This window comes from Mytilus galloprovincialis, chromosome 10 (assembly GCF_965363235.1).
Source record: "Mytilus galloprovincialis chromosome 10, xbMytGall1.hap1.1, whole genome shotgun sequence".
Lineage (NCBI taxonomy): Eukaryota > Metazoa > Mollusca > Bivalvia > Mytilida > Mytilidae > Mytilus > Mytilus galloprovincialis.
In genome coordinates, this window is record NC_134847.1 from 42940565 (window position 1) to 42967673 (window position 27109).

The 27109-nt window shown below is 31.6% G+C and overlaps 1 protein-coding gene across 2 annotated transcripts in view; it reads left to right on the top strand.

Annotated features, from left to right (window-relative positions):
* The first annotated feature begins 9936 nt into the window (after nucleotides 1-9936).
* LOC143047601 (uncharacterized) overlaps nucleotides 9937-27109 on the top strand; it is a 31309-nt gene continuing 14136 nt past the window's right edge. For both annotated transcript variants that reach the window (XM_076220732.1, XM_076220733.1), the window contains exons 1-14: nucleotides 9937-10100; nucleotides 11771-11981; nucleotides 15817-15908; nucleotides 17183-17249; nucleotides 17763-17845; nucleotides 18469-18514; nucleotides 21049-21133; nucleotides 22041-22180; nucleotides 22781-22913; nucleotides 23357-23421; nucleotides 24357-24473; nucleotides 25223-25280; nucleotides 26039-26108; nucleotides 26956-27046. In XM_076220732.1, the coding sequence (XP_076076847.1) occupies nucleotides 11787-11981; nucleotides 15817-15908; nucleotides 17183-17249; nucleotides 17763-17845; nucleotides 18469-18514; nucleotides 21049-21133; nucleotides 22041-22180; nucleotides 22781-22913; nucleotides 23357-23421; nucleotides 24357-24473; nucleotides 25223-25280; nucleotides 26039-26108; nucleotides 26956-27046 (1242 nt within the window). In that variant the 5' untranslated portion in view covers nucleotides 9937-10100; nucleotides 11771-11786. The remainder of the gene's footprint in view (nucleotides 10101-11770; nucleotides 11982-15816; nucleotides 15909-17182; nucleotides 17250-17762; nucleotides 17846-18468; nucleotides 18515-21048; nucleotides 21134-22040; nucleotides 22181-22780; nucleotides 22914-23356; nucleotides 23422-24356; nucleotides 24474-25222; nucleotides 25281-26038; nucleotides 26109-26955; nucleotides 27047-27109) is intronic.

Here is a 27109-nt window from a genome sequence, read left to right on the forward strand (position 1 = left end):
ATAAGGTACGGAGTTGAAAACTGCATTCATTTATGTCTCAAAAAGTATTGCTGCATTATGTTTTAAAATTTACGAAAATAGTTTGATCAACTATTTTTTACATATGAAAATGTCTGTACCAAGTCAGGAATATGACAGTTGTTATCCATCGTTTGATGTGTTTGAGTTTTTCCCATTTGATTAGGACAGGAACATGTATATTGACTGTTCCAAGATTAGGAACTTTCCGTTCTGAGCTTTTTCCCCGAGTTCGGTATTTTTGTTATTTTACTTTTTTATATTAGTGGAAGATATTAGCAAGCAAAATCGAGGGAATTGTGCAAATGATGATACAAGCATGAAAATTACCTCAAAGCATCATTATTATATTCTTTTTAAGAAATAACTGCTGGCCATTAAAAAAAAATATTTTGTTCAAGATGGCCACGGCCATTTTCTAAAATGGCTGTTTTCTTCAGTTTGAAAATACTGATTTTTCTCGAAAACTTTTCTTTGAACTTCTTTTAGTAAAAACCAATTATCCGGTTTGGCGGCTACCTTCCGTTCATCACATATTTATTAAAAGTGAATATTTGAAATATCCAGTATTTGCGCATGAGCGAAAATGTTACAAATTCTTTCAAAAAACATTTTAACTATTTACTATATATTTAGGGATTTTGGATTTCTAATGATATTATGAATTGGTTTAATAACATTTACCAAGGTTATGATACACATGTATTTAACTTTTTTTGCGCATGTGTAAACTATTTATAGACATCAAGAGCGATTTGTATGCACTACCAGGCAATTCTCGGGTATTCGATGGATAAGGTGAATCCCGGAAAAACATCAATTGTAATTTCAGATTAGCACCTTTTGGAAATGCCTCAGCACATTCACTGGGAATGGCCTGATTTTTACGGAAAAGATAAGTTTATCGTCATGTTTGGTGGATTGCACATTGAAATGACTTGTTATAAAACTCTGGGTGTTATATTGCGTGATGCATGTAGGGGTTGGACATGTTGTCTTAGATTACCTTAGCCGTATTTGGCACAACTTTTTGGAATTTTGGATCCTCAATGCTCTTCAACTTTGTACTAGTTTGGGTTTATAAATATTTTTGATTTGAGCGTCACTGATGAGTCTTATGTAGACGAAACGCGCGTCTGGCGTACTAAATTATAATCCTGGTACCTTTGATAACTGCTTACTGAAGCCAATTTTGCAACACCAAGAACGGCGTATTCGTTTTATATATGTTCAAATGTACGTAGGACTAGACAGGCGCATCAGACAACTGCATGTATTTTGCTTGAACTGTTAATTTCGGATTATGAAAGCTAAACTCAGAATGTATAATTATGTCATGACTCTGTGACGTTCAATGATTTAAAAGACTGGTGTATAGAGTAATCTCGATCACAGTTTAATTATTGGCGTTCAATCATAAATTAAGAACTTTTTCTGATTTTGGTATTATGCTCATTTCATTTGTGAGATTTCGTACTTTACAAACAGTCCGTATAAAGCATGATAACGTATTGTTTTAGGTCTTGATCGTGTAAATTATGCTCGATCGTTACCGACCTATCTCCAAGATATGACTTCCCTTTCCGTACATCACCCACAGGTGACAATGAAAATGATAATTTCACTGTACGTAAGACCAGCAAATTTCTTTCTTATAACACAATTGATCAGGCACAAAAACAGAATAACGCAATTGTGAAGGGCGATGTTGGTGCCATAGGAATAATCGAAGATCCCATTTAGACAAATGGATGGTAGCTGCACCAGGAGTCAGTTTTTTAAAAGATGAATTTGAAAGGTCTTGTGGTTTGGTTCATTCTATAACAGTTGAACGACCTAATGAAGAATCTACAAAAACACAAAAAGATGTCTTAAAACAACTTTAAAGACTTTGTAAAGTGATGAACCAGTTTGGAAATTCATTTATAGAAGAGTTGTCAGATTTGTAAAAAAATCTACAGCATTTAGGAAATTGCTAAACAGGTAAATAAGATATGTAAATAAACTCCAAGATATTGGTGCAAACAATACGAAGCTCTTTTGAAGCAAATGCAAAACAAAGGAGAACCTGCTTTTTATTACCAAATAAAAAATAAAAACTTCTTATTTTGGCCGCAAATTGAAACTGGAAACGTCTTTGTCAAAAACAAAGCTAGAGAACCTTAAAAGTGATTGCGATATATTTTTCATTTCTTGTCACAGTAGACAGTTTTACTTGGAATATTTCTTTATCCATAAAAACCAAACTTCTCCGTCTTTATCTCTGGATGTTTCTTGAAATAATGGTATTAAATCGCTGCAAATGGGTTTACTTGAAATATTCTGCGATTTTCTGATCCAAATTCTGACGCATTTATCGTTGGTGGGGCAGCAATGGTAAATTCCAGGTCACAAAGTTGTGCAAAAATATTTGATGATTATGCAAATGATGTCATACTGCCTTACATAAACTCTTGCATCGATAAGTATTCAAGAGTAGACATTGTATTTGATGTTTACTAAATGAATAATTTAAAGACTGTGACAAAGGTTTTTGTGGCAGATGGAAAGGTGTTGGTTCTGGTAGAACACCAAGGGTTTGGAGTAGTTTTCTCTGTGTAGATGACAACGAATTGTTCAAGTTTCTTGCTGACAAAATAGCTTCTTAAGAGACTAGTAAAAATGTGTATGTTACTCATGGTCAAAATATTCTTTGCAATTTCAATCAGGAGACTTCCTATCTACCCCTTGTAATCATGACGAAGCAGATACACGAATGTTTGTCCATGTTCGGCATGATTATAAAAAGTGTTGTAAAATGTAATTTGAGGTAGTACTGACACGGATGTAATATTATAGTATCAAGAATTGAAGCAATCGCAAAACTAGGTAGAACACATTGTGGATAGATTATAAAAGGAATACAGACATTTGATGGCTTCCTGTACGTGACATATAAAATGCGTTTGGTCCTTGTGTAGCTGCTCTTCCTTTCGTCCATACATTTAGTGACACTTTGTCGAATTGTCGTGGGAAAGGGAAGAGGTCATCTTGGCTAACAATGGAAGGTTTTTCAGACGTAAAGGATGTTTTTCTTTTTACTTAAGTCTGAAGCAAGGGACGATGTGAATTGTTTGCCAGGAAACAGCGGCATTGTGATGCAATTCCGCGTACAATAGGTTCTTTTCCAGAGTACATGAAAAGAGAAGTAAATCAAGGAGGAGTTGTTTGGGCTGTGCCTGATTCATGTATTCGACAGGTATATGTACCAAGTCGTGAAAACTTGGGTTGAATGAAAGAAAGAATCAATGACAGTTGGAAACCGAAATGGACTTCTGTGACTGCCGTTGCATCCTTGTGTCAGGAACTTTTGAAATGCGGACGCAAAAAAACAGCTGTGTTGGTAACTGTAAATGCTAACGTTCTGGCCTTCATTCTACGGGTTGTTGTAGAGGCAACTGTCAGATAATTATAAGATAAGCAACCTGTCTTTCTAACCAAACTAGGCATTTAAATTTAACAAAGAGTCTTATCATTTGTTAAGTTGATGGAAATTATAAAAATATTTTCTCTATATCTGCATCCATGTTGGAACCGGAAATCACTATTTTCTTCATTTATGTGTTGTTTTGTCTTACTTAGGAACTGTTTTTAACGTTTTATCATACATTACATTGGATTATACCTATAACACATCTTTAAAGGACTTACATCCCTTTTGAAATTGCTTGAAAGTATAAAAATTGAAATTTTTGACTTTTTTGCCAGCATTTTGAAACCGGAAGTCACCTTTAGTTTCATTACTGTATTGTCTAGTCGTAATTTAGGAACTGTAATTTACTTTTTATCAAATCTAACATTGGATTTAACATGTAACACACCTTTCAAAGGATTAACGAATTATTGCCAATTTATAATGACGCCATTTCCGAAATGTGTGGTGGCCATCTTGAAAAATTGATTATTTTTTCTGGCCAGCAGCGAAGTTTTTATAAGTATCATTTAGTCAACCTTTATACCAAATTTCATACTTGTATCACGATTTGCACAATTATGTCCATAATATCTTCATGGTGTCATTTATTTCCACAAAACTACATGTTTCTAATATTGAAAAAAAAAATGATAAACAATCAAGGTGGCAAAACACATTATGACATATAAACCACTTTTAAAAGGAACATGATGATTATGTCTCGGACTTGGTTCACATGTGGACAATTGTCATTATGCAGCGTGCGACTTTGTCAAGGAAAACTATAAAAAAAAATATTTACAAGTAAACAATCCTACTTGATTGTAATAAATTTGTAAATGAAAATTGCATATTATTATCATGATCACCAGGTGGGCAATTCGGGTTTTTATGAAGCTTGTTTGAAAGCACCAAAACCGCTCTGTTGAAGATCCATTGGTAGCCTTTGATCTGTTTGTCTGTGGTTTCTTTGACATATCCCCATTTCACTCTCATGATTTTATCTTATGAACCTATTACAAGTTTAATGCGACGCTGAGCATCTATTTTGGTGAATCTAAGGTAATGTGTAGACGTAAAGTGTGCATTTCATATTTTACTTGTATGAAGGGAAAAAAGTAAAATCACAAAAATACTTAACTCCGAGGAAAGTTCACAACGAAAGTCCGTAATCAAATGGCAAAATCAAATGATAAAACACATCAAACGAATAGACAACTGTCATATTCCTGACTTGGTAGAGTCATTTTCAAATGTAGAAAACGGTGGACTGAACCTGGTTTTATAGCGCTAAACGACCTCTCACTTGTATGACAGTCGCATCAAATGGTTCTATACGGGATCGTGTTTGATAGAGTAATGGCTCTTTTTTGTCTAACAGTATACACTGAATTTGTTCAGATATTTGATTATATAAGAATTTAGAAGATGTCAGTGGTTTGATTGCAAATAAGACAACTTAACACTAGAGACCAAATGACATAAAAATTATTCACTATAGGTCATGTTACGGCCTGAGCAAAGCCCATACCGCATATTTAGTTTTTAAAGGACCCAAAATGATAAATAATGATAAATAGGTAAAAAAAAAAATCAAACGAGAAAACAGCCTTCTTTTTGCACAAACAAATGAAGGTAAAACAAATATGTCACCAGCAACATATGGCAAACACTGAATAACAGGATCCTGACTTCGGACAGCCACATACAGAATGTGACGTGCTTAAACTCAACTTCCTTTAATTTGAGACAGCGCGCAACAGTACAACATAAAAACAAACTAGAAAAATGTCTGTTTCAGAGTTTAGATGAAATTCATACCAAAACCAGATAGTTCAAACGCATATCACTTTTGTTATTAAAAATTTTCCCAATACTTGGTTGGAATACTTTTGATCATTATCTTATTACTATATGAAGTTCGTGTCTTCTTTTTCGTATGTGCTTTGACTTCACGTTGCCGAAGATACGTTCACTCTTTTCAAGATAATTCCAACAACAGTGAAATTTGCTTAAATCAAAAACACGTTTTAGAAGCAATAACTCCAAAATGGATTGTCCATTTTTCTGCTGCATTCTACGCAATGACTATTTGCTATAACTGTTTTTGGTTTTAGGTATAGGCCACAAAGTTGTTTTACTCCGATGTTCTTATTTTAGCAATATATAGGCCATAGTTGATGATTGATCAATTCAACGGATGCAATTTTCAAACGATATACCATTAGGAATATTCGGAAAAAGAATGTTTGGTATCCTTTTTGCCTGTAGTTTCAGAGGGGAATAAGATATATCATATTTTGAAAGGTATAACAAGAATTAATCTTAATGAAACCAAACATTTAGGCTTTATAAATTCCATGCGTCCAACACTTTTTTTTAGAGTTTTGCATGAACTTGATTAGGCTTTGTATAATTTAAAACTATACAAAGCCTTATCTTCATAGTATATGTATTGACTTCACTACAAAATAGGTGATCGTTATAAATTGAAGTTCGCGTTTTATTACTTAAGAAATATATCCTGATTTCCATGACAAAGTTTGCAATTTTCAAAGAGTTAATGAACGTCATTTTGTTTTAAATACTGGTCAGTAGCGTAGCCAGGGTTGAAATGATATGGATGCAAAACTATCGCCGAGCGGGTGGCTAAAATAAATTAAGCCATTTTATGCAGAAAATTATATTTATTTTCCCTTTGAGCACATGTACTCCCCCAGAATGCGACACTGGTTAGATTTTTGTTTAATTTCAAAATACCCACCAATTCATATAATATTTCCAACAGAATTTTATTGTTTTTTTTTAAACTAGTACCGTCATTCAATTCATCAATATTCGCTGAAAGTTTCCCACCCATTCTTATATTTGACATCTCAAAATCAGACCCATTACAGCGGCACTTTTTCTTCGGAATATAGGAACTGAAGTGTCACGTACAGGAAGTGATGTCAGAATATGGTTGTTTAGTTCTTAGTTACGTTGCGTCAGATGTAGAACCCATTGCCCCGCTTGGCTCAATTTCAGATGAAACATGTCCGCGAGTCTGCGTAGCATCATCCCCTACGCTTGTCGTAGCCGACGACGTAGACTTTTTACGAAAAAAAGTACGAGAACAATTTTCTACGATTTATCCATCTTATTTACATAAACTAAATTACCCTTAATGAAATATCCACGGACACTGCTTCGGAAATGATTAGACATTTTCCTCATATTCTCATCCTTCTTACATTTGCATGAATATCTCAAGGCCGTAACTACCATTTAGACAAGTGAGGCAGTTGCCTCACGAAAATTTCGACACTGATTTTTTTGTATGTTTATTGTAATTTAATACGAAATATAGTCATTTGTTGTTCTGTCTCAACCTTAATTTCCATAACTTGTGACCATGCCTTTTAAATTATTCTTCCCGAATATAACTTAGCATCTCAGCCGATGATGTTTTTCAATTACATTAATCTAGTAACGATAATAATCATGGATTTGTGGTTAAATATAAAAAAGAAGATGTGGTATTATTGCCAATGAGACAACTATCCACAAAAGACCAAAATGACACAGACATTAACAACTATAGATCACCGTACGGCCTTCATCAATGAGCAAAGCCCATACCGCATAGTCAGCTATAAAAGGCCCAGATAAGACAATGTAAAACAATTCAAACGAGAAAACTAACGGCCTTATTTATGTAAAAAAAGAACGAAAAACAAATATGTAACACATAAACAAACGACAACCACTGAATTACAGGCTCCTGACTTGGGACAGGCACATACATAAATAATGTGGCGGGGTTAAACATGTTAGCGGGATCCCAACCCTCCCCCTAACCTGGTATAACAGTACAATATAAGAACGAACTATAAAAATCAATTGAAAATGGCTTAACTCATCAGATGGACAAATATACAAGTGGACGTGGCCCGGTACTTATACATCCCGACACAAAAAGACACAATGAACAGATCTGAGAGTACTCGCAGTTATCTGGCAGCTAGTTCAAAGCCACTAACAACTAATAAAAAAATCATGGAACTAAGACTAAACTATCAATCCGTACACATCCAACATCCCATGGATTTAGTGTAAAGAAGTCATCGATAGCCAGAGAAATACATGACCTTGTGCGATGCCAAGTTACAGGTATCGACAGATTGTAAAACAGGCTCTTGCAGAAAAGGGAAAAGCGAACTGAAGGTGAGGACGGAATAATTCTAGTTGATTATGAACAGGGATTAAGAAAAAATTGGTATTGAATATAACTTCATTTGAACTAATCGAAAAACTGACTGACAAAATAATTAGGTAATGGGGCATCGCACGGGAGCAGTCCTGTCTGCGTATTTATTTCTCCGTTTTACCAGCTTTATTCACTCTCTTTACAGATAAACAAAATATAAATGATATTAAACCTGCATGGAAATTTTTTTATCTATGTTTCTTTAACGTTAAAAATTGAAGAAAAAAAACCCCATCAATATGACATTATTGAGGAACAGCCTGACCTTTAAAACGGGATTTTGTCTTTAATATAGTTAATTCGGGACTACGAAATTTCATGTTTTTACATTCGAGACTACCTGATACATGTGTGCATAGATGAAATAGAAAGGAGCGTACAACCCGAAATTGCTAGACATTGAACATGCTGAAAACTGGCAGCAGGAGATCTTGAGATTGAAAACGAAGTTTACAAATAAGGAATAAGTTCCCAAATACCTTCAGAAAGCTCTTACATACGCACATCTGGACTTTAACCCAAACGTACGACGTATTCTCATCCTTTTCTTAACTCTCCATGTGACAAGCGTCTGCTGTGCATGTTTTTGTTCAGCCCTAGGACGACTGAAAACTTGGGAAAGGTCATGCATTAGTGGCAGAGATTGTGCGGTCCATCCATGCCCCATGTTCGTATCAATAAGGATATCAGCAGACCAAATGTTCTGAAATGATTTGACGAAGGCAGCCATATAAAAAATTGGCTAACTCAAATTTGATAACAATTTCTATTGAAAAGGCGTTTGTTCTATGTTCTGGCCACAGACTCAAATTAATATTTAAATGTATATCTGACATATATAAATTCAAATAAAGTTGTTAAAAATTTGGTGTAAGTAATTTATTTAATTAAATATGAAAAATTTTATATAAAAAGTGTCCAAATTTGAAATATTGTCAAGCTCTCTGGAACACATGATGACTGATTTTTATATCTTATTGTGCTGAACAGTTCGAGTAAAAAAAAATGAAATTGAAAAGAATTGACGATACAAGACATATAGATTATATATGTTGGTATTAGTAAGTCCCAAGCAGAATTTCTCTGCATGGTGAGTTACTTTTTGAAGAACTCGTAAGTGGTGCTGCAAGCTACATGTATTGTTTCATGTAATTTTGTCCTTTAGTTTGGCAGAAAAAAAAACTCTCACTAAAGCTGAAGACATTGGACCAATCTGAATTAGTTACCACAGACATTTAGTATGTCTCTGATTTAACTGGTAAAAAAACTTAAGGTATGGGTTGATATAAGAAAGTTTTATAAAATTGTGTTGTTTTTTTTTTCATGTCAAATTTCTATGCTGACAATTTTGTAAATTTGAGATTTGTTTCTTCTTTTTTTCTTTAAACAATTTTTTTTTTAATTATTTCAACTTCTTTGTTCTAAATGATTGAACAAAATACATATCTAAGAATTTTGAAAAGAAAAAAAAAATAATATGGGATGTACATGCAAGTTTCAGGTATAAAAATCCTTTATTATACCCTCACCTGGGACTAGTATAATAGTCCCAGCCCTCACCAATTTTCTCGACATTTTGGCTAGGGAAACTGACTTGATTGATTACTAAATTTGAAATTTTATTACCCCCAAAACTACTTATGGGGAATACATTTTTTTCTCATCATGGATTTGTATAGTACTAGTACTACTACTATACAAATGAGTTATTCTTTTATTAATATCATTGATATTTTCCACTTGTATCACAACTTTTGGAAATCAGTAATATTTCAACAAGACTGAAACGGCAGAAAAAAATCCTCGATATATAAGTAAAAAAAAATGAAAACTGTTTCTCGTGAATATTGATAAAACACATAGAGGTCTATTACTTGATTTATTTCACTTGACTGGGCGGAGTTTAACCGGTTCGCTCATAATAATCAAGTCCATCTATAGAAAGGTGCTTTAGGATAAACTCATTAATGAAGTGTCCTGTCATCCTTTTGTAAATTCATTTGATGACACTGATAGGTGATTAAAAATCAGTAATAATTAGAACGGCAATCATTCTTGTCACACACATCTTCAAATAAACTGTCCTTATGCAAGTTAAAACGTACGCTCCGCCCGATCAATTGAAATACCATTGGTACCGTAATACAAGCAAATTACCAAAGTTTAGCTCTATAAGAAATCCGCATTTACAATGTCCGTTTACGTTACAATTTTACACTTCAAAGTCATACATCCGGTTTATATTTTAGACTTGTTTTGGAAAATATAAATATTGAAATGTTGTAAAGAAGCATAATTTAGCTAGTTTGTCGCTTCAGATATAACCTGCTGACGATACTTTCTATCACATGAAATGCTTTGCTACATCCTATAACAGTGGTACATGTACTTTTACTACAGGAGTCAGAAACTCAATTGAGTGTTAAAATATAACCACTATGTATACATGTACATGTACTGTATACACATGACACACATTTCACCTTGATGTAATCCCTCACATGTACATGTAATTCTGCCTCTATTCAAAGTCAATGTATAAAATTAAACCCATGCTTACAAAAACACATATTAGCTTTTGATCAATGTTAATTACTGCAGAAACATATATACTATCATGTCTCTGATTACTGTCACAAGATTTTGATTTATATTCCCTTTCAACCTCTGGACAAACATTTACAGTGTCACTCCATTGTCATACTTAAAATAAAAAAAAATATTGATCTTCTTGAACATACATGAAATATTTGCCACTTGACATTAAGCATCGAACAATCAGTACAAGTACTTTTTTTATGTACTTGAAGAAGTAAATATTAATATACTTATATAAGTAAATTTGAAGGGTAATTATACATGTACAAGTGTATTTTGATTACTTGTATACAAGTCAGGGATATAACTCTATAGGGTTATTACAGAAAAATAACATACATTTGTTATTGTGGACTAAAAAATCAAAGAAAGTTTTACGATAACATATGTATGTTACATGTTTCTAAGGGACAATATACATCTAAGGTTTAATTAAAATTTATAAAAGTTCTATTGATATTACTTTTGTCTACATGTATACTGAACTATTTAAAGATATAAAAATTCATAGTTTGCCAATTATGCATAGTACAGTACACTTATATGTTTAATACAGCAAAAATATGCCTGTAATAACTAAAGGGTGTTATCACAGCTTCATTATCACTTCAAAGCATTTGCTCAGACATACATCATGATAATTACAATGTATTTAAGTTTATTGTAAGAAATAATTACCAGAGCATGTAATGAGGTTCTGCGCAAGTTTCTCAGTAACTCCCAAGTGTCTTAAATAATAAGTTACATTTCTTTAATAACCTAGCCTTGTTATCACAGCTTAGTTTATCTCTTAATAGCCTTGTCTCATTGATTTACCATGTTTAATCAAAATTGTATTAATCTTATTAAAACATTAGTTATCAAGGCTATGCATTTAGTTTCTGCACAAAGTCTCAAGAAATCCCTAGAGCCCACTATAAATTAAATAATTTTACAAATAACAAACACATGTTATTACAGATTTAGAAAATACAAGGAATAAAGACTTAGAGTAGACAACTCATGAAAGTATCTGTAATGACACATGCAAGTTATTTTCTGTAATAACCCTATAGAGTTATATCTCTGACTGTTCTGTAATAACCGTATAGACAGATAGAGTTATATCTCTGACTGGTATAGGTAAATATTTTTTTTGCTAATTAATTATGTCTCTTAGACATTCAGATTTTTTTACTTGTACTTAATATATACATATGCATGTAATTATTGATTATTCTCCCTTTAATCACAAATTCACTGTAAAAATAAACTGAATCACTTTCTTTCTTCAGTGCAAGTGTACAATGAAAACATATTTATATAATGATATAAGAACTGTATAACATATGATGCTGTAAAATGAATACCTGTAAACTCTGTTTTCAGATCTAGATCAGTGTACAATGGAAAAATATCTATATAAGGGCTGTTTGACATATGATACTGTTTAACAAATAAACTATTTTCAGATCACCATCTACAGCCATGTTTGGGGCAGACATTGCCTACATGGAGGGTTGTATGGAAGATGAGTCTTTCACAGACTCCTACTTACCTGAATATCTCTATCCTGCATTCAGATTACCTAACCCATGGCACAAGCAACCTGATATAACACAGCTAGATACTGATATCGTTGTCATAGCTGAATTCTCAGAATTAGAGGGACCAAAACCAGTGGTAAACGAAATTATTTTAAAGCATTTATTATGGTCTGGAAGAGGGGTCCTTCATATCTCTTTTTTTTTTAATTCTTTAGACCAATTTTCTATATTCTTTATCCATTATTTCCACTATTCTGTATTCTTTATTCATTATGCTCATTATTCTCCATCTTTTATAGTTTAACACTCCCTTATTTTCTATATTTAACTTTTTTTGTCAATATTTCTTTTATCTGATTTTGACTTTTTTTTATTTGCCCTTTATTCCTCACTTTTTGTCCCATACTCTGAATTCTGTAAATCTCATCCAGACCCTCATAAATATATCGTGCATATACTGAAAACAGGAGATTTTTTTATTAAGGGGAGTATCAATGCGAATTTCTTCATTTAATAAGAAAACTTGTTAAAATACAGTACCCTGTACATAAATTTAATCTTTTTTCCAGTTCAGAAATAGAGATAAGACAAACATAAAAATAAAGACAAACAAAAACAAACATGGAAAAAAAACCTTTTGAAAAGGTTTGACATTTGAAGAACCGGTAGAAGAATTTAAATTTTAATCTCTTGCAAAAATAGAACTTTTACAAAAATATTTTCCAGTCATTAAAAGTATAGTTTTATAAATTGATACAGCAAACTGAAACAACATTACTATTACAATAGAAACAAACAATGAAAATATGGTACAAGGATGTTTCCACACCTAGCCTTATTTAAATATGCATGAAGCATAGATTTGGCAAGGGTCCTATGCATATTTAGAATATTTACCTTTGATAACTTACTTTATAACAAAAGAGAGGTTTTAATAATTAATGGGAGATAACTCTTCTGCTTATCAAAATTAAATGTTTTTATACGACCGCAAAAAGGTTTTGCTATTGTATTGTATATTGGTATCACGTCATAGTCTGCATCTTCGTCGCCCGAAGACTGATGGTTGCTGGATAATAACTTTAGTATAAGTAAATAGAAATCAATAAAATTTTAACACAATGTTTATAATCACAAAAGGAATTGATTGATTTTGGGGGTTATGGTCCCTAAGGTTTAGGAATAAGCGGTCCAAAGGGGCCCAAAATAAGCATTTTTGTAGTTTCAAGACATTAAATTGGAGTTATCTTTCTTTGTCCAGAATGGTTGTTGAATCACCTAAAACCAATGCTTTATAAAATATTCTTTGAAAATGGGAGTAACCTTTCTTTGTCAAGAATAATATTTGAATCAACTTAAATCAATGCTATATACAATATATAATGCAATATTTACTTTTACTACCAACTGATAAATGAAAGCAATCTTTACCATTCAATGATTACAAGCACTTTGATTACCATTCTAGGGTTATGCCCCTTTACAAGTGGAAAAAATTGAAGTTTTTTTCGTTTCTGTTCTCTTAACTTAAGTTTGCCTCAAACTAAATTTAATGAAATGTGTATATAATGCTTATTACCTCTAAACTCAGTTTAAGTTCAATTTTTGGCAGCTGCACTTTTACAGTTCTTGAGTTATGTCCCTTTATAACGTTTTATGCTAGTGGGGGCATCATCTGTGTCCCTTTTGACACATTCCCCATTAATTTCTATACGACCGCAAAAATTGAAAATTTTTTGGTTGTATATTGGTATCACGTTGGCATCGTCGTCGGCTGAAGACTTTTGGTTTTCGCACTATAACTTTAGTTTAAGTAAAGAGAAATCTATGAAATTTAAAAACAAGGTTTATGACCGCAAAAGGAAGTTTGGGATTGATTTTGGGAGTTTTGGTTCCAGCTGTTTAGGAATTAGGGGTCAAAAAAGGGCCCAATAAGCATTATTCTTGGTTTTCGCACAATAATTTAAGTATAAGTAAATATAAATCAATGAAATTTAAACACAAGGTTTATGAACACAAAAGGAAGGTTGGGATTGATTTTTGGAGTTGAGATCCCAACATTTTAGGAATTAGGGGCCAAAAATTGGCCCAAATAAGCATTTTTCTTGGTTTTCGCACCATAACTTTAGTATAAGTAAATAGAAATCTATAAAATTTAAACACAAGGTTTAAGACCATAAAAGGAAGGTTGGGATTGATTTTGGGAGTTTTGGTCCCAACAGTTTAGGAATAAAGGGCCCAAAGGGTCCAAAATTACACTTTGTTGATTTCATCAAAAATTGAATACTTGGGGTTCTTTGATATGCCAAATCTAACTGTGTATGTAGATTCTATATTTTTTGGTCCCGTTTTCAAATTGGTCTACATTAAGGTCCAAAGGGTCCAAAATTAAACTTAGTTTGATTTTAACAAAAATTGAATCCTTTGGGTTCTTTGATATGTTGAATCTAAAAATGTACTTAGATTTTTGATTATTGGCCCAGTTTTCAAGTTAGTCCAAATCAGGGTCCAAAATTAAACTTTGTTTGATTTCATCAAAAATTAAATAATTGTGGTTCTTTGATATATGCCAAATCTAACTGTGCATGTAGATTCTTAATTTTTGGTCCCGTTTTCAAATTGGTCTACATTAAAGTCCAAAGGGTCCAAAATTAAACTAAGTTTGATTTTGACAAAAATTGAATTCTTGGGCTTCTTTGATATGCTGAATCTAAACATGTACTTAAATTTTTGATAATGGGCCCAGTTTTCAAGTTGGTCCAAAGCAGGATCCAAAATTATTATATTTAGTGTTTTGCAATAGCAAGAAATTTTCAATTGCACAGTATTCAGCAATAGCAAGAAATCTTCAATTGCACAGTATTGTGCAATAGCAAGAAATTTTCAATTGCACAGTATTGCGCAATAGCAAGAAATCTTCAATTGCACAGTATTGTGCAATAGCAAGGATTTTCAATTGCACAGTATTGCACAATATATATATAGCAAGAAATATCTAATTGCACAATATTGCGCAATAGCAAGAAATATCTAATTGCACAATATTGCGCAATAGCAAGAAATATCTAATTGCACAATATTGCGCAATAGCAAGAAATTTTCAATTGGAGTTATCTTTCTTTGTCCAGAATAGTAGTTGAATCAATTTAAATCATTGTTTTATACAATATACACAATATACTACGAACTGATAAATTAAAACAATCTTTACCATTCAGTGATGACAAGCACTTTTTTTACATTTTAATATTTTATGATGTATTTAGATGTGAAGTTATTGTTGCAAACTTCATTAGAAATTTGAATTGAGATCAGTTTTGGAATAAGGGAAAGGGGGATGTGAAAAAAAAATTGGGGTGGGGGGGTTCAATTTTTCTCATTTCAGATTTCAGAAATTAATATTTTTTTTTTGAAAGTGAATTGCTCAAATGCAAAAAAAATGTTAAGTTCATTAGACCACATTCATTCTGTGTCAGAAACCTATGCTGTGTCAACTATTTAATCACAATCCAAATTCAGAGCTGTATCTAGCTTGAATGTTGTGTCTATACTTGCCCCAACCGTTCAGGATTCGACCTCTGCGGTTGTATAAAGCTACACCCTGCCGAGCATCTGGTTGATTTGTGTCATCTAGATTTTTTGTTAAAGTTATCTCCCTTTTAATTTCATACAGTTTGTAATTAAGCTAGTCTTGATGCAAATGGAAAAGTTAAGTTTTTAAACAGTTTTGAAGCAGTAAAAAAAAACAAGCCTTTCATTGTGGACCGTTCAAGGTAAAAAATATACATGGAAGGTTACTTGAATTGAAATATAATTCTAAATTTGTATGCAGGTTTCCAAATAACTTCTTTAGGGAGTAACAATGTTTTCAAGATGTCTTCCATTGGTACAAAAATGCTTTAATAGAACAGCCCTATAAATAGAATGCTCTCAGTCAAGTTCATTACCATATATTAACGATTCTATTTCAGATAACCATTCCAAATGACAGAGAGATACATTTTGACATTAATGATTTTACAGTGAGGATTATGTCAGTAGATCTTGGGTCATCTGGACAACAGTATGTATTATGTTTTGACTTTCATTTTTAAATCCCTGCCACCAATAGCCAGGGGGCATTTTGTTTTAAGGTCTGCACCTCTGACCATTCATCTATCTTGTATCAGGTTTGAATTTTTGTTTAAGCAAATCAAGAGACATTTAATCTCTAGTCTCTATGTTAATTTTATGCTTCAGTCAATCTCCTTGTGGAGTTGATGTGAATCCCTCTGACAGTTCTTGTTTTTTTAGGTAAAGATTGCATGAAATGCATTCAAAACCTTATGGGACTGACTTGATATCTAAATCTTCCAAGACTTATCACTACCTTTTTGATACACAAAATATAGTGCATTGATGATAACATTCTAGACATCCTTTCCAAGAACATTTCAAGAAATTTATCGATGTTATATATGTTCAGATATTCAAGGCACAACATGATGGTACACTTGTCAAGAACATTACATAAATTTTGCAAGGGGCAGGAATCTAATATCTGCTCTTTAATTATAAAACATGTCATTGTTAAAGTCATCTCAATTTAAAAATTGGAGTTATCTTCCTTTGTCTAGAATTGCTGTTAAATCAAATACAACCAATGCAATATTTAATTTTACTTCCCACTGATAAATTGAAGCAATCTTTACCGTTCAGTGCTTACAAGCACTTTGATTATTTGATTGGTATGACATGTATGATAGTATCTGAATAATTGATTTACGCAATTTAAACAACAGTAATTTACTGTTACCTCTAATTTGGTTGATCTATATTGAATAAAGTTTTAGTCACACCAACCTATAGCTTAGTACACCTGATCTATATTATGATTATAATGTTAGGTTTTAAAATCATATGTTAATTCAAATTAAGAAGATATGAATCATAACACAAAAAATATGCTGAAATTGTGAAAAGCTTTGGAAATTGAAATTTAAGTTAAGAGGAAAAAAGATAGTCACAAAAGAAGAAAACATTCTTGACAACTTTGTAATTTGAAATGTCTTGGTAGCCTCATGGTAGCACACTCAGCTTAAACAAATAAGAATACTGTGGATTCATTTATTTATGTGGATTCAGGAAAACTTGCTTTTTTGAGAATAATTGTCAATTGATTTCATGATTTTGACAAAGTTTGGATACATTCTTGTAGAAAATTTGTAATTCGTTATACATCGGAATTCATGGTTCCAGGGTAACTAAGAAATCCACAAAAATTGGTATCCAACAAATAATAAAGGAGCCACAGTTTACTTGACATATTGAAATCATCTCACTTGTTTATAATTTTAGGGGTTTTAACATGCCAGAGGATTCACAGGTCATGATGTCAGATACAAAAGAGAATGTTTATGCATTTGTAAGTAAAAGACAATTGAGAATGGAAATGGGGAATGTGTCAAAGAGACAACTACCTGACCAAAGAGCAGAAAACATTCCAAGGCCACCAATGGGTCTTCGATACACTAAGAAAATTCCATACAAAAATTGTTGTAAACTACTGTAAATCAGAAATTATTGTGAGGTTTTTATAAATGTGAATAATGCGAGTAAGTATTAAAGTATCGAAATAATAAGAACTCGTAATCTGATATCGGATACATATAACTGTATGCTGATTTTCCTGAAATCGCAATAATTAATCTCCTATTTTTTATCCTTTCTTAAAAAATCGCAATAATACATGCACGCAATAATTTCTGAATTTACAGTATGCAGATTGCATATAAATTAGAATAATAATTATTTATTGAATGCAATAATGCAAGGGCCCTTTCCGAGCATATACATATACACATATAAATCCATATGGATTTAAGTAGAATTGACAAAATTGGAAGTAATGGTTTTACATCTCAACTTTTTTTTCCAGGTACATCATTTTTTCCTGTTAGACAAACAAGCTAGGGGTTATTCTAGACCATTTGCTATCAGTTATGTCACTCCAGATCAAAGGTACATACATATAATGTTATATATAAGAGATCTAAATATTTTACATTAATGGGCATTATGTTTTCTGGTTTGTAGGTCCGTCTGTTAGTCCGGTAATCCGTCCGTTTGTCCGTCTGTCCCACTTCAGGTTAAAGTTTTTGGTTGAGGTAGTTTTTGATGAAGTTGAAGTCCAATCAACTTGAAACTTAATACACATGTTCCCTATGATATGATCTTTCTAATTTTAATTCCAAATTAGAGATTTTCCCCCATTTTTACGGTCCACTAAACATAGAAAATGATAGTGTGGATGGGGCATCAGTGTACTGGGGACACATTCGTGTTTAAATTATGTAAGGTATAGCTGTATCATAGGAGTATACGCCAATTTGTTTTTATTCCAACAGAGATATGATAAATATAAAACACATATTTGATAAATGTTAATCTTCATTGAACTTGATCAGTACAAGAAAAGCATAGAAAACATGTAAATTTAGTGAAGATTATAGTTTCTATTGCTTCTGTTAAATATTTTCATAAAGCGTTTAGAGTCTTGTAAGTTGAAAAGCAATTCTATGTAATGACCGACAATTGAATTTTCTATTTGGGGCTTGGCATACAATTATCAATTTTCGTTTCAGGAAATTATTGAACTTTTATGAGGAATTAAGCTGCAATTTTAAAAAGGTATTTTTATATGCAGGGATCTCCATGGCCTGTTTAACGATGGCGCCCCACCATCGTTCAAATGCCATCGTCAAATGACCAGCGCCATCGTTAAATTGTCTTCTGCCATCGTTTAAAACTGTTATCGTTTTTATAGCTCAACGCCATTTTTTTAGCAATTATAATCATATGCATGTAATTGCATAACCCTAGGCTTTTTATATTATAATTCAAAAGAGTTAATTCTAACGCCTGAGGGATATCTGGATTAAGATCGCTAATCACTTGTACCTGAGCTTGTACAGGTAGATCAACAAATCAGACAGGAGAATATTATCTGAAGATCGACGATTGATTCGTCGAATAATTGAACTAAGTTTCCGCAAATGCTTATTATAATTTAGATTAAGTAAATAGATTACTAATCAAGTTACAAAGAAAACAGTTTAACAAGTCAAACACATGCTTTTATTTTGACTTACGCAATCAGCATCCCCCTTTTTAAGAAGTACAAAATATTAAAGACGTAAAACAGTTATTATTATTTCATCGCAAATAACTCGAGTTCTGCTGTAAGGGTACTATAGAATTACTTTAAAAGTTAAAGAGGGAAAACTTACTATTTCCTGTAAACAAATTTTGTATCGTAATTCCGAATTCATTTCGTAGTTTACAATCAAAATGATACATACGCATTTCCGGTTTTTATTCAGCCTCGAAAGATGCATGTTGCATAGCATCAATTTGCTGGATAAAGTCATTAAAAACCTTTTCATTTGTCAATGTTTGCTTTACAAATCTCTTTAACCTTTTACATAACCCGTACGAATAGTTTTGTTGTTGCTGCAAATGAGCCATACCGGTAATGCCTAATGGGTTCATGACTTCTGAATTTGACAGTTTCCATGAAAAATAAGCTCCACATGATTTTTAATCCCCCATAACAATTACCAAAAATTGCAAGAAAACTACATGGGGACCTTCATGACAGCTATTGGTCATCATCTACTAAAGGGGGGACCATGAAGGCTTGGCAGTTGAACGGTTACAAACGGCAAGTATTGAAAATATTTATAATGAAAATTCAAATAAATATAATTTGAATAAGCAATGAATTAGCATGTTCACCACTCCTTATATGGAGGGATGAAATACTTTCGATCGCGCTACACTGTATGGCGTAGACACGGTTTGTGATGGTGAAAGTTCCTCCATCGTTCAATTTTCATCCATGGAGATCCCTGATATGTACATTTAAGTTTTTATCTATATAGTTGCACTGTCATAGTACTGTTTGTCTATTAATATAGTATGTCCCTCCTTCTATTTCAATAAACCATCTTGCGATTCTTGCCTCTCATCATTTCAATCTTAAGTAAGAAACAATACTCTAAACCATCTACGTTTTGTGACTTTTTTTCAAGATATTTCCTTGAAGGTGGAATACAAGTCTCAATCCTAACATTAATTGCCTTGTAGGCAGGTCTGTCCCTTAGGCCTAAATTAATATATTGTTTGTTTCCTCAATCCCAACCCTGCCAAGCCAGGTGTGGGTAGGTAAGTAGGGAATTAATTTTATTTTTCCAAAAAGCTTGAACATTATTGGAGGATCCGGCAAGCCTGAAAATCCAAAATGAATAAAATAATATTTGACTTAGTTTTGACAATAAAATTTTATCAGTTGCCACAATTTTGCAGGGTCGGTCAGGATTGGGGAAACAAACAATGTTTAATTTTAGGCGCCATTTCCAAATTCCTGGATCCACATCTGTTGCTATAGAAGGGAAATAACAATATGTCAAATGTAAATGTAATGATACAATTTTGACTAAGTTTGATCTTACTACATATAAAAACACCAACAAAAAAATAATTTGTGAAAATAAATCTCCTCAAGCTTAATAGACAAATTAAAAATGGTAAAAAAAAATATCAACAAAAGTAATTAGGTTTTATGACAATAAATACATATTGTTTGAGAAAACTATCAACTGGACAGAAAAAGACAAGTATATGTTGTCCGTTTATAATTATTTAAATTATTAAGAAACTAAGGTTTGAACTCCCTCAGGCAAAGTTGACTTTAGATGAATTTGGATATTTATTTTAGGTATTTTAGTCATATAGCTCTTCGATGGTTTCGGTACTTACACATCTTCAGATTTCAAATATTTAGCTTTGAGCGTTCCTGATGAAGGTAAATCCAGAAAAGGGCATAGAAATATTAAACGTGTTGTTTTCAATTTTTTAACACATTTTGTAACAGTGAAAACTTATCAACAATACCAGCTTGTCATTTGGTAGGCTGGACCTGCATTTCCTCAATAAAAAACTCATCAGGGACACTTGAATAAAAAAAGTTTAATAAAACATTAATTGAGAAGTAAAAGAGCAGTCACATGACCCAATCATGTGACTCAAAATTTAGAAGGTTCTGCCAGATATATCAGTGATAATCTAGTTCTGGGTTATAAAGGCCTTAGTATTTGTACAATTCAAAGTTTTATAAATTTGTTTGTGGATGTATACATATTTGTTATGTTCTTTACCTGTAGATTGCTAGATATCTGAAGTATGGCAACAAATTGGTTTTTAAGAATGACCTAGATAAATTTATGATGGATTTACAGTACACTAAAGGTAAGCTTTACAACTGGTATACAACCAGTTCAATATATATATAAAAATTGTTTAAATCAGGAAAAAAAATCCCACAAATATGTATATGTTAACAAAATGATTCCACAAAAATACACTAGATTAAAAAAGCATATGTTACTTTAAAAGAATGTTTGCTCCTCTGTTTCAAAATTACAAGCTTTTAACAAGACTCTTACAAATTGATAGTACATAATTAACTAAACTTAAAAAGTAGAAAAAAAAATAACAGTCAGTGCTCTTGTTTTTGAGATATAATTCAATTCAAATTTGGCAGGAAATTATTCTCTCTAAATTTTACATGCATTTAACATTGGCATCCTTTTTTTTCTGCAAAAAAATGACTTTTTAAACTATTTGTAAAAAAATATAAAAAGTAAAGTAAGATAAGCTGGCAAAATTTTTATTGACACTATATTTGTAGATAAAACTTAAATGATTCTGAATGATTCTGAATATCTGACAAAAAGTCAAACACAAAATAAGTGAACATCCTTAACAGATTAACATATACATGATTTATGCATATTCTCAAGAAAAAAAAGAAAATATGATTCTGTTGCCAATGAGACAGCTCATCAACAGTAGGTCATAACACTGCCTTTCAAAATAAGCAAAGCCTATTGTTTATATAAGTCAGCTATAAAAGGCCCTGATGTGGCTGTAAATTCAGGAAGTATTGCAATGTTTTTATTATAGTGAAAAATGCAACAGGGTTATAATCACAAATATTTAAACTCAGGTTAGAAATTTTTAATTTGAACTAAACAGAATTTTTATCAAGATGCCAAAAGATAAATGCATTTTAATTTAAAATGACAAAATGGCAATTATAAATGCATGCAATAATTTCTGAATTTACAGTATTTTATTATTAAATGTTTTACAGACCAGATGGTCAACAGATACAGAACTACAATACAGCCAGGTCAGACTGACCAGGATAACAAGCTACTGCAGTCTCTTAAAATACTGGAATCACAGATCTCAGAAGTACAGGGAGTCCTGAGTCAACTTAATCCTACTTTGGTATGTGAACTGTGGAAGTGTGTAGATATTAGGAGATGTGGTATGAACGCAATGACACAACTCTCCATCCAAGTCACATTTGTAAAAAAGTAAACAATTATAGATCAAAGTATGGCCTTCAACATGGAGTGTTGGTTCACACAGAATAGCAAGCTTTAAAGGGCCCTCAAAATGACATATGTAAAACAATTCAAACAGGAAAACCATGGGTCTAATCTATTTAAAAACAAGAAACACTTATAAACCACATCAATAAACGACAACCACTGAATAACATACACTTATCTTTATGCTTTTGTATTCTTTCTGTTAAACTTTTATTCATTTATAACATTATTAGTTGTCTTTTCATATACATACAATTTTTTGGCTAGTTGAAGTGATCTGCAATAGTTGTGAAAATTTATGATTTAGATTAGAAGGATATTTTGAAATTTATTAAAGCCATGCATATATGAAAATTAAGAAATAAGTATAAATCAACAATATAATGAAATGATATAGACAAATCAATGTCTTTTAGTATACAATTAATTGAAAAAACAGAACAATTAATAAAAATTAATTATTTCATAACAGCCATGAGATTCTTATTTGCAGAATGATAAAAGATTGGAACAGAGATTTTCAAAAATCGAAGAAAGAGCTCAAGCTAATAAAGGAAAACCAAAGCATGATAACTTAAGTCTCTGTGACTGGGAAAGTATTGAAACACCAGAAAATCAAATACAGTGTAAGACTATAAATACCTTTAATAAGAAGATTATGTAGAATAGTTATTTGTCGAGGTGCTGATATGGGTCGAGGGATGATACCCGGGCTGACATGGAAAAGGCCATGTATTAATCTCTATTTATAACTGTGTAATATTTGCCCCTGGATGTGATCAAAACAAGAATCAATATATTATATATTTAAACAAATTTTTTAGAAAATATTAAAGCATTCATAAAAAAACCCATCTATAAACATATCTTAGCTTTTCAATTCAGACACTCAAATTTGACAAATTATGTAGTTTTGCTCTAAACATGCTAAAACGTTAGACCAAGAAATATTTTGAGAGGTTATCATGGTTATGGAAATCAGCTAACACATTTAACTATCCTGATTGTTGAAATATTCACTTTGTTCCATGTTTATGACTTTTCATTCACTTCAATTATTATTTTTCAGTTCTCTCCCTTGGTAGTGTAGCAGACACAGATAACTTATTGTTCTTTGAAACCAATCATTACAAGGTAAATTAATTTTGCAGCAGCTAGACCACTTCCTGTCTATCTTCCAAATAGAGGAGGATCTTTATGGGGTTTACAAAATATGGATATTTTTTTTTACAAAAATAAAAGAGATTCTAGATTCCCCCCCCCCCCCAAAAAAAAAAAAAATAATTTGTAATATATATAAAACAAACTAAAAAAGAGAAAATATTCTAAAAAAAATTAAGGATGTAGAATTTCATGCAGTTTCGTGTCTCTTTACTTTTCTTCACAATTTGGTGTTTTTAAGAGATGAAAATATGTTTTGTTTTTGTGTTAACCTTTTTCATAACTATAATTGTGCATTTTTTTATCTGTAGTATAAAACAAATTTAGTCGAGTGTCACAATTACATAGTTAAAATCAAGCAGTTGAAGGACTTGGTAACTATCTAACTTGTCTAGTTTAATATAAACCTCATACAAAAAACATTGATATTTTCTGACATTGACCATATATTGTATATATACACCATTCCATACCTATTGCAGGGTAAATCCTTTGAATTTAGGACATATTTTAGTGGACTTCAGCTTAAGTCAACCCTATTTAAATGAGTCTGTCGCGGTGAGGTGGATTAAATGTTACCCTTGTCGGTACATATGTCCCAAAATTACATTGACTTTCTGTTCACTAACTTTAGATTGATTGCCTCAAAAACAAATATTAAGAAACTAGTGCCCAATGCTTTTTACCACGTAACACATACTCAGTTCAATTTTGGAAGGGTCACTTTTACCGTTCTGGAGTTATGCCCCTTTTTAGCGTTATTTGCAAACAGGGGCACCATATGTGTCTCATGGACACATCCTTTACTTAATTTCAATATTTCATTTATGGATAAATATTTAAAGAAATAATATCTTTTCTGTATCTTATAACCTATAGTTCTAATTTTAAAGAATGCATTTTTGTAGCCGAAATTGGTAGAAATCTCAAAAGGAAGAAAATTTGATTTGCATTTAAGAGGGCTACATGAATTATGTTCTTGGGGAGCCAAAGAAGGACTTCAGAAGCTGAGACACATATACCAGGTTTGTTTCACAACTTTTATTCATCTTGACGATGAAAATGTATCATACTTATTTTTAGATATAAATTTAAAACTGAGGGATAATTTTTGAACTTTACTTGATGTGTATGCAATAAAACATGAAAACAACACTTTATGATTTTTAAATTGAAATGTTTAATGACATATTCATGCAGTTTGACTAGAAAACAAGGAAATTTTTGAGTTGTAAATATATGATATTACCTAAGGTAAAGTAAACCTACACTTTCAAATATATATATTTAAAAAAAAAAATTGTATTAAAATTTTTTATGCTACATGTATATGCAAATTTTAGAATCATGCATAAAAAAGAGGCAGCAACCTTACTGCAAAAATAGCTTTAACAGAACAATTAAAGTTTAATAAATTAAAAAAAAAATGCATTGTCTTTTATCTTAACCTTTTTGATTGATGTTGGTTTTAAATGCCACTTCCAACACAATTTATTAGTTATATAATAGCGGTCAGTTTAAAGTGGTACAGGAAATCAGAGTGTACAGATAGAACTACCAACCTTTAGTAAAAAAACTGACAATCCTAGTCAATAAAGATTGGAGTCAAACAGGCTAGCCATTTACAGGTTGCACACTCACAACCTCATTCTTGACAGGCTAGTGGTCCAATAGTTTAACTTCTTTGCCTTCTCTTAACCTATTTGTATCAAACAACAAAGGCTTTTGAAATATCACTGTTATTTATTAAAGTTTTACTTAATTTTTTTTCCAGTATTTCAAACAGGACATTGCAGTTCTTCAGATGGAGAAAAGAGACCTGCCTTTATTTGGTAAGAGATTTATTGCTGGTTAAAAGTAATTTCTGTATACTTTCTAAAACATGTCCTTGAAAGTGACATTTCTCTGAAAGTTGACTGACTGTAAAATAAAATGTATGTTTGTCATTAAATATTCAAAAAGTAGTAATTGTCAAAACTTTTAGTTGCTAAAAAAAACCCACTGAATTTAAAAAAAATAAAAAGAATAAAAAAAAATAACAAACTCACAATTTGACACAAAGCAATTACTGTGTTATTTTATATTAAACACCAACAACCAAATTATAAGCCTGGGACCCTTGATAGATATTTCAACAAATACCTATCTATAAGAATTCTATTTATGAATGCAGAGTCGGAGATGTTATTGTAAGTTATTTCTACTTCAGAACAGATTTTACATTCTCATTACACATATATAAAAAGTTAATTTAGAGGTTTTTATTAATGCAAATGATGTGACTGGATGTGTATCACAATAGTAATAACTTGCATCTTGATATCCTATACCTAAATTTTACTAAAATGACAATAACTAATTGCCTGTTTTATGTCCTTTCTTTTAATTTTGCAATAATTAAAGCATATAATGATTTCTGAATTTACAGTAACACATATTAAGCTATTTTGAGATTTTGATTTTGCATCAATTTTAAAATCTGCTTTCTGTAAAAAGTTTAGGTAATTAATATAACTAACTGTACAGTTAATTCTTATCATTAATTACAGAAATCTGTATTATGTCTTAATTTTATTTATCAATTTTCCAGATCCACCTGCTGGTTTGATGACCTTTGGAAACAAGTTCATAGGTTCTAATTTCATGACTAATATTGATAAGTAAGTTACATATATATGTATATATAACTGTAAATAGAAATAAGGTAATGTGGTATGATTTGCAAATAAGGAGACAACAATATATGTACCAAAGAAAAGCATGTCTAAAGGACATGTATGTACAATTGCATATTTTTTCATAGTTGTGTGTTATATTGTAGTCACCTTGCCTGTACTTCCATTTTTCCTACAAAAATATCCTTCTCGCTTTTTGGGAAAAGATTGGATGAAATGCAATCAAAACCATATGCAATGATATGAGACTTATTACTTTAATATCTAAATCTTCCAAGGTTTATCACAACTTTTGAGATACACAAATATAGTGCATTGATCATAAAATTCTATACATACTATTCATAAACATGTCCAGAAATTTATTAATGATTTAACCACTTAGATATTGAAGAAATGATGTTATACTTGTCATGAAAGTTACATAACTTTTGTGTGGTGCAGGAATTTAATATCTGTTCTAAAAATATCAAATATGTCATTGTCAAAGTAGTCTTTTAAAAAATGGAGTTATCTTCCTTTGTTCAGAATTGAAGTTTAATCAACTTTAACCAATGCTTTATACAATCAATATTTGATTTGAATTCCTAATGATTTATTAAAGCAATCTTTACCTTAAGCTTGAGTGCTAACAAGCACTTTGATTTTCAAGTACTTTTTAACTTCATATTTGGTCTGACAGCAGATTTACAATGATGAGTTTTTATGTGCGAGTACTTTTTATGCTTTATATTGAAATGTAATTTAACCTGTATTAGTATTAATATAAAGACTTGTTACTCATTTAGAAATTTAACTGCCAAAACTTAAATCACTACACTTTTTGTTACAGAATCTGTATCAGTACATGTTGTTTTATGAGAGTACCTGGGACCAGAACTAATGTGGAAACTTGGAACATGTTGGGGCACAGCTGGTCATCAGTAGGTATATTTTAGCAATGTGAAGACAACCAGTACCATTTTGCTAGAGGTTAATGGTTAACT